At 48.9% G+C, this 11,601-nt stretch overlaps 1 protein-coding gene across 1 annotated transcript in view; it reads left to right on the top strand.

Moving 5' to 3' along the window:
- The window catches only part of cfap43 (cilia and flagella associated protein 43), a 261,004-nt gene extending 255,674 nt beyond the window's left edge, over positions 1–5,330 (top strand). Inside the window, exon 38 of the mRNA XM_085996108.1 lies at positions 5,093–5,330. Within this exon, the coding sequence (XP_085852234.1) occupies positions 5,093–5,274 (182 nt within the window). The 3' untranslated portion in view covers positions 5,275–5,330. The remainder of the gene's footprint in view (positions 1–5,092) is intronic.
- Positions 5,331–11,601: the final 6,271 nt, after the last annotated feature.

Genomic DNA, 11,601 nt, shown 5'->3' with positions numbered 1-11,601 from the left:
TTCGTGCAGTGTCCACACTGAATTACTGTCTCTGTCTGGGAGTGAGGAGCTGGTTCGTGCAGTGTCCACACTGAATTACTGTCTCTGTCTGGGAGTGAGGAGCTGGTTCGTGCAGTGTCCACACTGAATTACTGTCTCTGTCTGGGAGTGAGGGGCTGGTTCGTGCAGTGTCCACACTGAATTACTGTCTCTGTCTGGGAGTGAGGGGCTGGTTCGTGCAGTGTCCACACTGAATTACTGTCTCTGTCTGGGAGTGAGGGGCTGGTTCGTGCAGTGTCCACACTGAATTACTGTCTCTGTCTGGAGTGAGGGGCTGGTTCGTGCAGTGTCCACACTGAATTACTGTCTCTGTCTGGGAGTGAGGGGCTGGTTCGTGCAGTGTCCACACTGAATTACTGTCTCTGTCTGGGAGTGAGGGGCTGGTTCGTGCAGTGTCCACACTGAATTACTGTCTCTGTCTGGGAGTGAGGGGCTGGTTCGTGCAGTGTCCACACTGAATTACTGTCTCTGTCTGGGAGTGAGGGGCTGGTTCGTGCAGTGTCCACACTGAATTACTGTCTCTGTCTGGGAGTGAGGGGCTGGTTCGTGCAGTGTCCACACTGAATTACTGTCTCTGTCTGGGAGTGAGGGGCTGGTTCGTGCAGTGTCCACACTGAATTACTGTCTCTGTCTGGGAGTGAGGGGCTGGTTCGTGCAGTGTCCACACTGAATTACTGTCTCTGTCTGGGAGTGAGGGGCTGGTTCGTGCAGTGTCCACACTGAATTACTGTCTCTGTCTGGGAGTGAGGGGCTGGTTCGTGCAGTGTCCACACTGAATTACTGTCTCTGTCTGGGAGTGAGGGGCTGGTTCGTGCAGTGTCCACACTGAATTACTGTCTCTGTCTGGGAGTGAGGGGCTGGTTCGTGCAGTGTCCACACTGAATTACTGTCTCTGTCTGGGAGTGAGGGGCTGGTTCGTGCAGTGTCCACACTGAATTACTGTCTCTGTCTGGGAGTGAGGGGCTGGTTCGTGCAGTGTCCACACTGAATTACTGTCTCTGTCTGGGAGTGAGGGGCTGGTTCGTGCAGTGTCCACACTGAATTACTGTCTCTGTCTGGGAGTGAGGAGCTGGTTCGTGCAGTGTCCACACTGAATTACTGTCTCTGTCTGGGAGTGAGGGGCTGGTTCGTGCAGTGTCCACACTGAATTACTGTCTCTGTCTGGGAGTGAGGGGCTGGTTCGTGCAGTGTCCACACTGAATTACTGTCTCTGTCTGGAGTGAGGGGCTGGTTCGTGCAGTGTCCACACTGAATTACTGTCTCTGTCTGGGAGTGAGGGGCTGGTTCGTGCAGTGTCCACACTGAATTACTGTCTCTGTCTGGGAGTGAGGGGCTGGTTCGTGCAGTGTCCACACTGAATTACTGTCTCTGTCTGGGAGTGAGGGGCTGGTTCGTGCAGTGTCCACACTGAATTACTGTCTCTGTCTGGGAGTGAGGGGCTGGTTCGTGCAGTGTCCACACTGAATTACTGTCTCTGTCTGGGAGTGAGGGGCGGGTTCGTGCAGTGTCCACACTGAATTACTGTCTCTGTCTGGGAGTGAGGGGCTGGTTCGTGCAGTGTCCGCACTGAATTACTGTCTCTGTCTGGGAGTGAGGGGCGGGTTCGTGCAGTGTCCACACTGAATTACTGTCTCTGTCTGGGAGTGAGGGGCTGGTTCGTGCAGTGTCCACACTGAATTACTGTCTCTGTCTGGGAGTGAGGGGCTGGTTCGTGCAGTGTCCACACTGAATTACTGTCTCTGTCTGGGAGTGAGGGGCTGGTTCGTGCAGTGTCCACACTGAATTACTGTCTCTGTCTGGGAGTGAGGGGCTGGTTCGTGCAGTGTCCACACTGAATTACTGTCTCTGTCTGGGAGTGAGGGGCGGGTTCGTGCAGTGTCCACACTGAATTACTGTCTCTGTCTGGGAGTGAGGGGCTGGTTCGTGCAGTGTCCACACTGAATTACTGTCTCTGTCTGGGAGTGAGGGGCTGGTTCGTGCAGTGTCCACACTGAATTACTGTCTCTGTCTGGGAGTGAGGGGCTGGTTCGTGCAGTGTCCACACTGAATTACTGTCTCTGTCTGGGAGTGAGGGGCGGGTTCGTGCAGTGTCCACACTGAATTACTGTCTCTGTCTGGGAGTGAGGGGCGGGTTCGTGCAGTGTCCACACTGAATTACTGTCTCTGTCTGGGAGTGAGGGGCTGGTTCGTGCAGTGTCCACACTGAATTACTGTCTCTGTCTGGGAGTGAGGGGCTGGTTCGTGCAGCGTCCACACTGAATTACTGTCTCTGTCTGGGAGTGAGGGGCTGGTTCGTGCAGTGTCCACACTGAATTACTGTCTCTGTCTGGGAGTGAGGGGCTGGTTCGTGCAGTGTCCACACTGAATTACTGTCTCTGTCTGGGAGTGAGGGGCTGGTTCGTGCAGTGTCCACACTGAATTACTGTCTCTGTCTGGGAGTGAGGGGCTGGTTCGTGCAGTGTCCACACTGAATTACTGTCTCTGTCTGGGAGTGAGGGGCGGGTTCGTGCAGTGTCCACACTGAATTACTGTCTCTGTCTGGGAGTGAGGGGCTGGTTCGTGCAGTGTCCACACTGAATTACTGTCTCTGTCTGGGAGTGAGGGGCGGGTTCGTGCAGTGTCCACACTGAATTACTGTCTCTGTCTGGGAGTGAGGGGCGGGTTCGTGCAGTGTCCACACTGAATTACTGTCTCTGTCTGGGAGTGAGGGGCTGGTTCGTGCAGTGTCCGCACTGAATTACTGTCTCTGTCTGGGAGTGAGGGGCGGGTTCGTGCAGTGTCCACACTGAATTACTGTCTCTGTCTGGGAGTGAGGGGCTGGTTCGTGCAGTGTCCGCACTGAATTACTGTCTCTGTCTGGGAGTGAGGGGCTGGTTCGTGCAGTGTCCACACTGAATTACTGTCTCTGTCTGGGAGTGAGGGGCTGGTTCGTGCAGTGTCCACACTGAATTACTGTCTCTGTCTGGGAGTGAGGGGCTGGTTCGTGCAGTGTCCGCACTGAATTACCGTCTCTGTCTGGGAGTGAGGGGCTGGTTCGTGCAGTGTCCGCACTGAATTACCGTCTCTGTCTGGGAGTGAGGGGCGGGTTCGTGCAGTGTCCACACTGAATTACTGTCTCTGTCTGGGAGTGAGGGGCTGGTTCGTGCAGTGTCCGCACTGAATTACTGTCTCTGTCTGGGAGTGAGGGGCTGGTTCGTGCAGTGTCCGCACTGAATTACTGTCTCTGTCTGGGAGTGAGGGGCTGGTTCGTGCAGTGTCCACACTGAATTACTGTCTCTGTCTGGGAGTGAGGGGCTGGTTCGTGCAGTGTCCACACTGAATTACTGTCTCTGTCTGGGAGTGAGGGGCTGGTTCGTGCAGTGTCCGCACTGAATTACTGTCTCTGTCTGGGAGTGAGGGGCTGGTTCGTGCAGTGTCCGCACTGAATTACTGTCTCTGTCTGGGAGTGAGGGGCTGGTTCGTGCAGTGTCCACACTGAATTACTGTCTCTGTCTGGGAGTGAGGGGCTGGTTCGTGCAGTGTCCACACTGAATTACTGTCTCTGTCTGGGAGTGAGGGGCTGGTTCGTGCAGTGTCCACACTGAATTACTGTCTCTGTCTGGGAGTGAGGGGCTGGTTCGTGCAGTGTCCACACTGAATTACTGTCTCTGTCTGGGAGTGAGGGGCTGGTTCGTGCAGTGTCCGCACTGAATTACTGTCTCTGTCTGGGAGTGAGGGGCTGGTTCGTGCAGTGTCCACACTGAATTACTGTCTCTGTCTGGGAGTGAGGGGCTGGTTCGTGCAGCGTCCACACTGAATTACTGTCTCTGTCTGGGAGTGAGGGGCTGGTTCGTGCAGCGTCCACACTGAATTACTGTCTCTGTCTGGGAGTGAGGGGCTGGTTCATGCAGTGTCCACACTGAATTACTGTCTCTGTCTGGGAGTGAGGGGCTGGTTCGTGCAGTGTCCACACTGAATTACCGTCTCTGTCTGGGAGTGAGGGGCTGGTTCGTGCAGTGTCCGCACTGAATTACCGTCTCTGTCTGGGAGTGAGGGGCTGGTTCGTGCAGTGTCCGCACTGAATTACTGTCTCTGTCTGGGAGTGAGGGGCTGGTTCGTGCAGTGTCCGCACTGAATTACTGTCTCTGTCTGGGAGTGAGGGGCTGGTTCGTGCAGTGTCCACACTGAATTACCGTCTCTGTCTGGGAGTGAGGGGCTGGTTCGTGCAGTGTCCACACTGAATTACTGTCTCTGTCTGGGAGTGAGGGGCTGGTTCGTGCAGTGTTCACACTGAATTACTGTCTCTGTCTGGGAGTGAGGGGCTGGTTCGTGCAGTGTCCGCACTGAATTACTGTCTCTGTCTGGGAGTGAGGGGCTGGTTCGTGCAGTGTCCGCACTGAATTACTGTCTCTGTCTGGGAGTGAGGGGCTGGTTCGTGCAGTGTCCGCACTGAATTACTGTCTCTGTCTGGGAGTGAGGGGCTGGTTCGTGCAGTGTCCGCACTGAATTACTGTCTCTGTCTGGGAGTGAGGGGCTGGTTCGTGCAGTGTTCACACTGAATTGCCGTCTCTGTCTGGGAGTGAGGAGCTGGTTCGTGCAGTGTCCACACTGAATTACTGTCTCTGTCTGGGAGTGAGGGGCTGGTTCGTGCAGTGTCCACACTGAATTACTGTCTCTGTCTGGGAGTGAGGGGCTGGTTCGTGCAGTGTCCACACTGAATTACCGTCTCTGTCTGGGAGTGAGGGGCTGGTTCGTGCAGTGTCCACACTGAATTGCCGTCTCTGTCTGGGAGTGAGGGGCTGGTTCGTGCAGTGTCCGCACTGAATTACCGTCTCCGCCCTGCCACCAAGGAAGGCAGGCAGCCAAACAGAGCGATGAAAAAAGTCAGAGGGAAAGTGATGCCGGCTGCTCTTGGTCAGCTCCTGGTTGGCATTCCCAGACTGGTTGTGGCAGAGGCCGGTATCGGGTCAGCAGCCCACACTCCCGAGCAGGGATAGTGAGTCACAACCCACACGGTAAACATTTTCACCCTCAATGAAGTCCAGTTAAAGGCTGACTTTCATTTCTCCATTAGCAATGGTCGAATCATCACAAGACACTCACACTCGCTTCAAGGACCTGGTGCAGCACAATAGGTTGATGGAACTGAGCCAGGCCCAGGCCAAGGATATTGCTATCCTGAGAAAGGAGGTGGAGAGACAACGTATGAGAACCTTTCCAGCCCTGGCTGAAACAGAACATTACACCTACAATTAAAAGCATTGGTTTTCCTCTTGATGTCTTTGGAATAAAATGAACGCCAGAAAGTAAAAGCGTTTTGTTTTCTGTCAGAGACTTGATATGAATCGAGACAATTCAGAATCACATTTGGCTGTTGGTTTTATTTAAAACTTGTATTCGTAAAAAATAATGTTTGTTTTGCTGGGATTGCACAGCTGTCTCTCCGAGTCTTGCCCTGGGAGAAGGGTGTGTCGCCTGAAGCACTCTTCCTGTTTACTCCACCCCCAGTACAAACATTTCTATAGAACACAGGCGGTTGCTTTTGTATTAGTGTGACGAAAGACCTGCAATGTTAACTCTGTTTCTCTCTCCACAGATGCTGCCTGACCTGCTGAGTATTTCCAGCATTTTCTGTTTATATTTCAGATTTCCACCATCTGCAGTATTTTGCTTTTCTATATAACCCTTGTTACGAGCACACTGCCCATCTGACACTACACAGGCCAGTTTTAAATCACCATGACAGCACATTTAATCATGTTGTGATGAAGGATGCCAAATTAAACTGCAGTCTGGATGAATAGAAACATAGAAAAATAGCAGGAGTAGGCCATTCAATATGATCATGGCCAATCCTCTATCTCAAGACCATATTCCCGCTCTCCCCATACCCCTTGATGCCTTTTGTGTCTAGAAATCTATCTACAGTATCTCCTTCTTAAATATATTCAGTGACTTACGGTCACGGTGGCTTAGTGGTTAGCACTGTTGCCTCACAGCGCCAGGGACCCAGGTTCGAATCCGGCCTCGGGCGACTGTCTGTGTGGAGTTTGCACATTCTCCCCGTGTTTGCGTGGGTTTCCTCCCACAGTCCAAAGATGTGCGGGTTAGGTTGATTGGCTATGATAAATTGACCCTTAGTGTTAGGGGGATTAAATATGTGGGGTTACGGGGATAGGGTGGGATATGTGTTGGTGCAGGCTCGATGGGCCGAAATGGCCTCTATCTGCACTGTGGGGTTTCTGTGATTCTGTGACTTGGCCTCCACAGCCTTCTGTGGTAGAGAATTCCACAGGTTCACCACCCTCTGAGTGAAGAAATTTCTCTTCATCTCAGTCCTAAATGTTCTATCCCGTATCCTGAGACTGTGACCCCTCGTTCTAGACCCCCCAGCCAGGGGAAACATCCTCCTTGCATTCAGTCTGTCTAGCCCTGTCAGAATTTTATACATTTCAATGAGATCCCCTCTCATTCTTCTAAACTCTAATGAATACAGGCCGAGTCGACCCAATCTCTCCTCATACAACAGTCCTGTCATCCCAGGAATCAGTCTGGTGAACCTTCGCTGCACTCCCTCTATGGCAAGTATATCCTTTCTTAGGTAAGAAGACCAAAACTGCACACACTACTCCAGGTGTGGTCTCTTGGGACTATAATATTATAGCTATTACAGAGACGTGGCTGAAAGAGGGGCAGGTATGGCAGCTCAACATTGCTGGTTACAGGGTTTTCAGACAGGATAGAGAGGGAGGTAAAAAGGGAGGGGGGTCACGGTGTTGATTAAAGAAACTATTACAGCTGTGAGGAGGGATAATATGTTGGAGGGATCATCAAACGAGGCCATATGGGTCGAATTGAAAAACAAAAAAGGGGTGATCACACTGCTGGGAGTGTACTACAGACCCCCAAACAGTGAGAGGGAGATAGGAGAACAAATATGTGGACAAATTTCTGAGAAGTGCAAAAACTATAGGGCAGTAATAGTAGGGGATTTCAACTACCCCAATATTAACTGGGATAAAATTAGTATGAAGGGTATAGAGGGTGCGGAATTCCTAAATGCATCCAGGAGAACTTTTTTTAGCCAGTATGTAACAAGCCCAACAAGGGAGGGGGCGGTTCTGGACTTAGTTTTAGGGAATGAGGCTGGGCAGGTAGAAGGCGTATCAGTGGGGGAGCATTTTGGTGCTAGTGACTGTAATTCTGTTAGATTTAAGGTAGTTATGGAAAAGGACAAGGATAGACTAGGAATAAAAAATTCTAAATTGGAGAAAAGCAAATTTTGCAAGGCTGAGAGGGGATTTAGCCATAGTGGACTGGAAACAGCTACTTGAAGGTAAATCAGTGTCAGAGCAGTGGGAGGCATTCAAGGACGAGATCCAGAGGGTTAGGACCAAATATGTGCCCTTAAAGAAAAAAGGTGGGACCAACAAATCTAGAGCCCCCTGGATGTCTAGGGACATACAGGATAGGATAAAGAAAAAAAGGGACGCGTATGACAGATACCGAGGGCTAAATACTGCAGAATCTTTAGAGGAGTACAGAAAGTGCAGGGGTGCAATTAAAAATATTAGGAAAGCAAAGAGAGAGCATGGAAAATTCTTGGCAAGTAAAACCCAAAGGTGTATTAAGAGTAAGAGGATAACTAAAGAAAGGGTAGGGCCTATTAGAGATCATGAGGGTAATCTGTGTGTGGAGGCGGGAGACGTCGGTAGGGTTCTTAATGAATACTTTGCGTCTGTTTTCACAAAGGAGAGGGGCGAAGCAGACATTGCTATCGGGGGGAGGAGTGTGAAATATTAGATGAAATAAACAGTGAGAGAGGAAGTATTAAGGGGTTTAGCAGCTTTAAAAGTCGATAAATCCCCAGGCCCGGATGAAATGTATCCCAGGCTGTTAAGCGAAGCAAAAGAGGAAATAGCAGAGGCCCTGACCATCATTTTTCAATCCTCTCTGGCTTCAGGTGTGGTGCCGGAGGACTGGAGGACTGCTAATGTGGTACCTTTGTTTAAAAAGGGAGAAAAGGATAGACCGAGTAATTACAGGCCAGTCAGCCTAACCTCGGTGGTGAGAAAATTATTGGAAAGAATTCTGAAAGACAGGATAAATCTTCATTTAGAAAGACATGGATTAATCAAGGATAGTCAGCACAGATTTGTTAAGGGAAGGTCGTGTCTGACAAACTTGATTGAATTTTTTGAGGAGGTAACAAGGAGGGTAGATGAGGGTAGTGCGTTTGATGTAGTGTATATGGACTTTAGCAAGGCTTTTGATAAGGTTCCATATGGCAGACTGGTCACAAAGTTAAATGCCCATGGGATCCAGGGCAAAGTGTCAAGTTGGATTCAAAACTGGCTCGGAGACAGGAAGCAGAGGGTAATGGTTGATGGGTGTTTTTGTGACTGGAAGGCTGTTTCCAGTGGGGTTCCGCAGGGCTCAGTACTAGGTCCCTTGCTTTTTGTGGTATATATCAACGATCTTGACTTGAATATAGGGGACATGATTAAGAAGTTTGCAGATGATACTAAAATCGGCTGTCTGGTTGATACTGAAGAAGGAAGTTGTTGCCTACAGGAAGATATCAATAAATTGGTCAGGTGGGCAGAACAGTGGCAAATGGAATTCAATCCAGAGAAGTGAGGTAATGCATTTGGGGAGGGCTAACAAGGAAAGGGAATACACATTAAATAATAGGACACTGAGTAGTGTAGATGAACAAAGGAACCTTGGAGTGCATGTCCACAGATCCCTGAAGGTAGCAGGCCAAGTAGATAAGGTGGTTAAGAAGGCATACGTAATGCTTGCCTTTATTAGCCGTGGTATAGAATACAACAGCAGGGGGGTTATGATTCAACTGTATAAAACACTAGTTAGGCCTCAGCTAGAGTACTGCGTGCAGTTCTGGTCACATTACAGGAAAGATGTGATTGCACTAGAGCGGGTACAGAGGAGATTTACAAGGATGTTGCCGGGAGTAGACAATCTTAGCTATGAGGATAGGCTGGGTCTATTTTCCTTGGAAGAGGCTGAGGGGAGACCTTATTGAGGTGTATAAAATTATGAGGGGCCTAGATAAAGTGGATAGAAAGGACCTATTTCCTTAGCAGAGGGGTCAAAAACCAGGGGCCAGGGATTTAAAGTAATTGGGGGAAGGTTTAGAGGGGAAATTTCTTCACCCAGAGGGTTGTGGGGGTCTGGAACTCACTGCCTGAAAGGGTGGTAGAGGCAGGAACCCTGACCACATTTTTAAAAGTACTTGGATGTGCACTTGGGATGCTCTAACCTGCAGGGCTACGGACCAAGAGCTGGGAAGTGGGATTAGGCTGGATCGCTCTTTGTCGGCCGGCACGGACACAATTGGCCGAAATGGCCTCCTTCCGTGCTGTAACTTTCTATGATTCACCAAGGCCCTGTATAACTGTAGTAAGACATCTTTGCTCCTGTACTCAAATCCTCTTGCAATGAAGGCCAACATACCATTTGCCTTCCTATCTGCTTGCTGTACCTGCATGTTTGCTTTCAGTGACTGGTGTACAAGGACACCCAGGTCCCTTTGTACATCAACATTTCCCAATCTATCACTATTTAAATAATACTCTGCTTTTCCTACCGAAGTGGGTAACTTCACATTTATCCACGTTATACTGCATCTGCCATGTATTTGCCCACTCACTCAACTTGTCTAAATCGCCTTGAAGCCTCCTTGCATCCTCCTCACAACTCACAATCTCACCTAGTTTTGTGTCGTCAGCAAACTTGGAAATATTACATTTGGTTCCCTCATCCAAATCATTGACATATATTGTGAATAGCTGGGGTCCAAGCAGTGATCCCTGCGGTACCCCACTAGTCACCACCTGCCACCCCGAAAAAGACCCATTTATTCCTACTGTTTCCTGTCGGTTAACCAATTTTCAATCCATGCCAGTATATTACCCCCAATCCCATGTGCTTTCATTTTGCACACTAACCTTTTATGTGGGACTTTATCAAAGGCCTTCTGAAAATCCAAATACACCACATCCACTGGTTCTCCCTTATCTATTCTACCAGATACATCCTCAAAAAATTCCAGGTTTGTCAAACACAATTTCCCTTTCATAAATCCATGTTCCCATTGATATTTTCTAAGTGTCCTGTTATCACATCCTTTATAATACTCTAGTAATTTCCTTACTAGTGATGTTAGGCTAACTGGTCTGTAGTTCCCTGGTTTCTCTCTCCCTTTTTTAAATAGTGGGGTTCTATTTGCCACCCTCCAATCTGCAGTAACTGTTCTATAATCTATAGAATTTTGGAAGATGACAACCAATGCATCCACTATTTCTCATGGCTACCTCTTTTAGTACTCTGGGATGCAGATTATCAGGCCCTGGGGATTTATCGACTTTCAGTCCCATTAATTTCTCCAGCACTATTTTTTTTTACTAATACTAATTTCCTTTAGTTCCTCCTTCTCACTAGACCCTTGGTTCCTTAGCATTTCTGGGAAGGTATTTGTGTCCTCTTCCGTGAAGACGGATCCAAAGTATTTGTTTAATTGCCCTGCCATTTCCTTGTTCCCCATTATAAATTCTTCTGTTTCTGACTAAAGGACCCACATTTGTCTTCACTAATCTTTTTCTTTTCACATACATGTAGAAGCTTTTACAGTTCGCTTTTATGTTCCTTGCAAGTTTACTCTCATGCTCTATTTTTCCCCTCTTAATCTCTTGGTCCCAATCCTCAGGCTTGCTACTTTTTCTGGCAACTTTAAATGACTCCTCTTTGGATCTAATACTATCCTTAATTTCTTTTGTTAGCCATGGTTGGGCCGCTTTTCCTTGTGTTTTTGCACCAGAAAGAAATGTATAACTGTTGCAATTCATGCATTCTGTGTAAAAGGGCCGAGCAGTTGATGTCTCTGCACAGCTTTAGATTCTCTCCCCTGCAGCACGTGCTAAGAAATAGGAGCAGGAGTCGGCCCTTCGAGCCTGCTCCGCCATTCAATGAGATCATGGCTGATCTTGTGCCTCAGCCCCATTCACCGGCCCTATTGCCATATCCCTTGATGCCCTTACTAGTTAGAAATCTATCGACTTCTGTTTGAATATACTCAATGACTGATCCTCCACAGCCCTCTGGGGTAGAGAATTCCAAAGATTCACCACCCTCTGTGTGAAGAAATTTCTTCTCATCTCAGTCCTGAATGGCCTACCCTTTATCTTGAGACTGTGGCCCCTGATTCTAGACTCCCCAGCCAAGGGAAACATTCTCCCAGCATCCACCCTATCAAGCCCTGTAATAATTTTGTATGTTTCAATGAGATCCCCCTCTCATTCTTCTGAATTCAAGAGAATACAGGCTTAGTTTACTCAACCTCCTCTCATACGACAGTCCCGCCATCCCAGGAATCAATCTCGTGAACCTTCGTTGCACTCCCTCTATGGCAAGTATATCCTTCCTTAGGTAAGGAGACCAAAATTGTACACAGTACTCCAGGTGTGGTCTCACCAAGGCCCTATATAATTGGAGTAAGACTTCTTTACTCCTGTACTCAAATCCTCTTGTAATGAAGGCCAGCATACCATTTGCCTTCCTAAT

The sequence above is a fragment of the Somniosus microcephalus genome, chromosome 8 (genome assembly GCF_052327205.1).
Source record: "Somniosus microcephalus isolate GS21.2 chromosome 8, FLI_Smic_1.0, whole genome shotgun sequence".
In the NCBI taxonomy this organism is placed as follows: Eukaryota; Metazoa; Chordata; class Chondrichthyes; order Squaliformes; family Somniosidae; genus Somniosus; species Somniosus microcephalus.
Note: the sequence above shows the minus strand (reverse complement) of the source record. Positions and strands in the feature narration are given on the sequence as shown.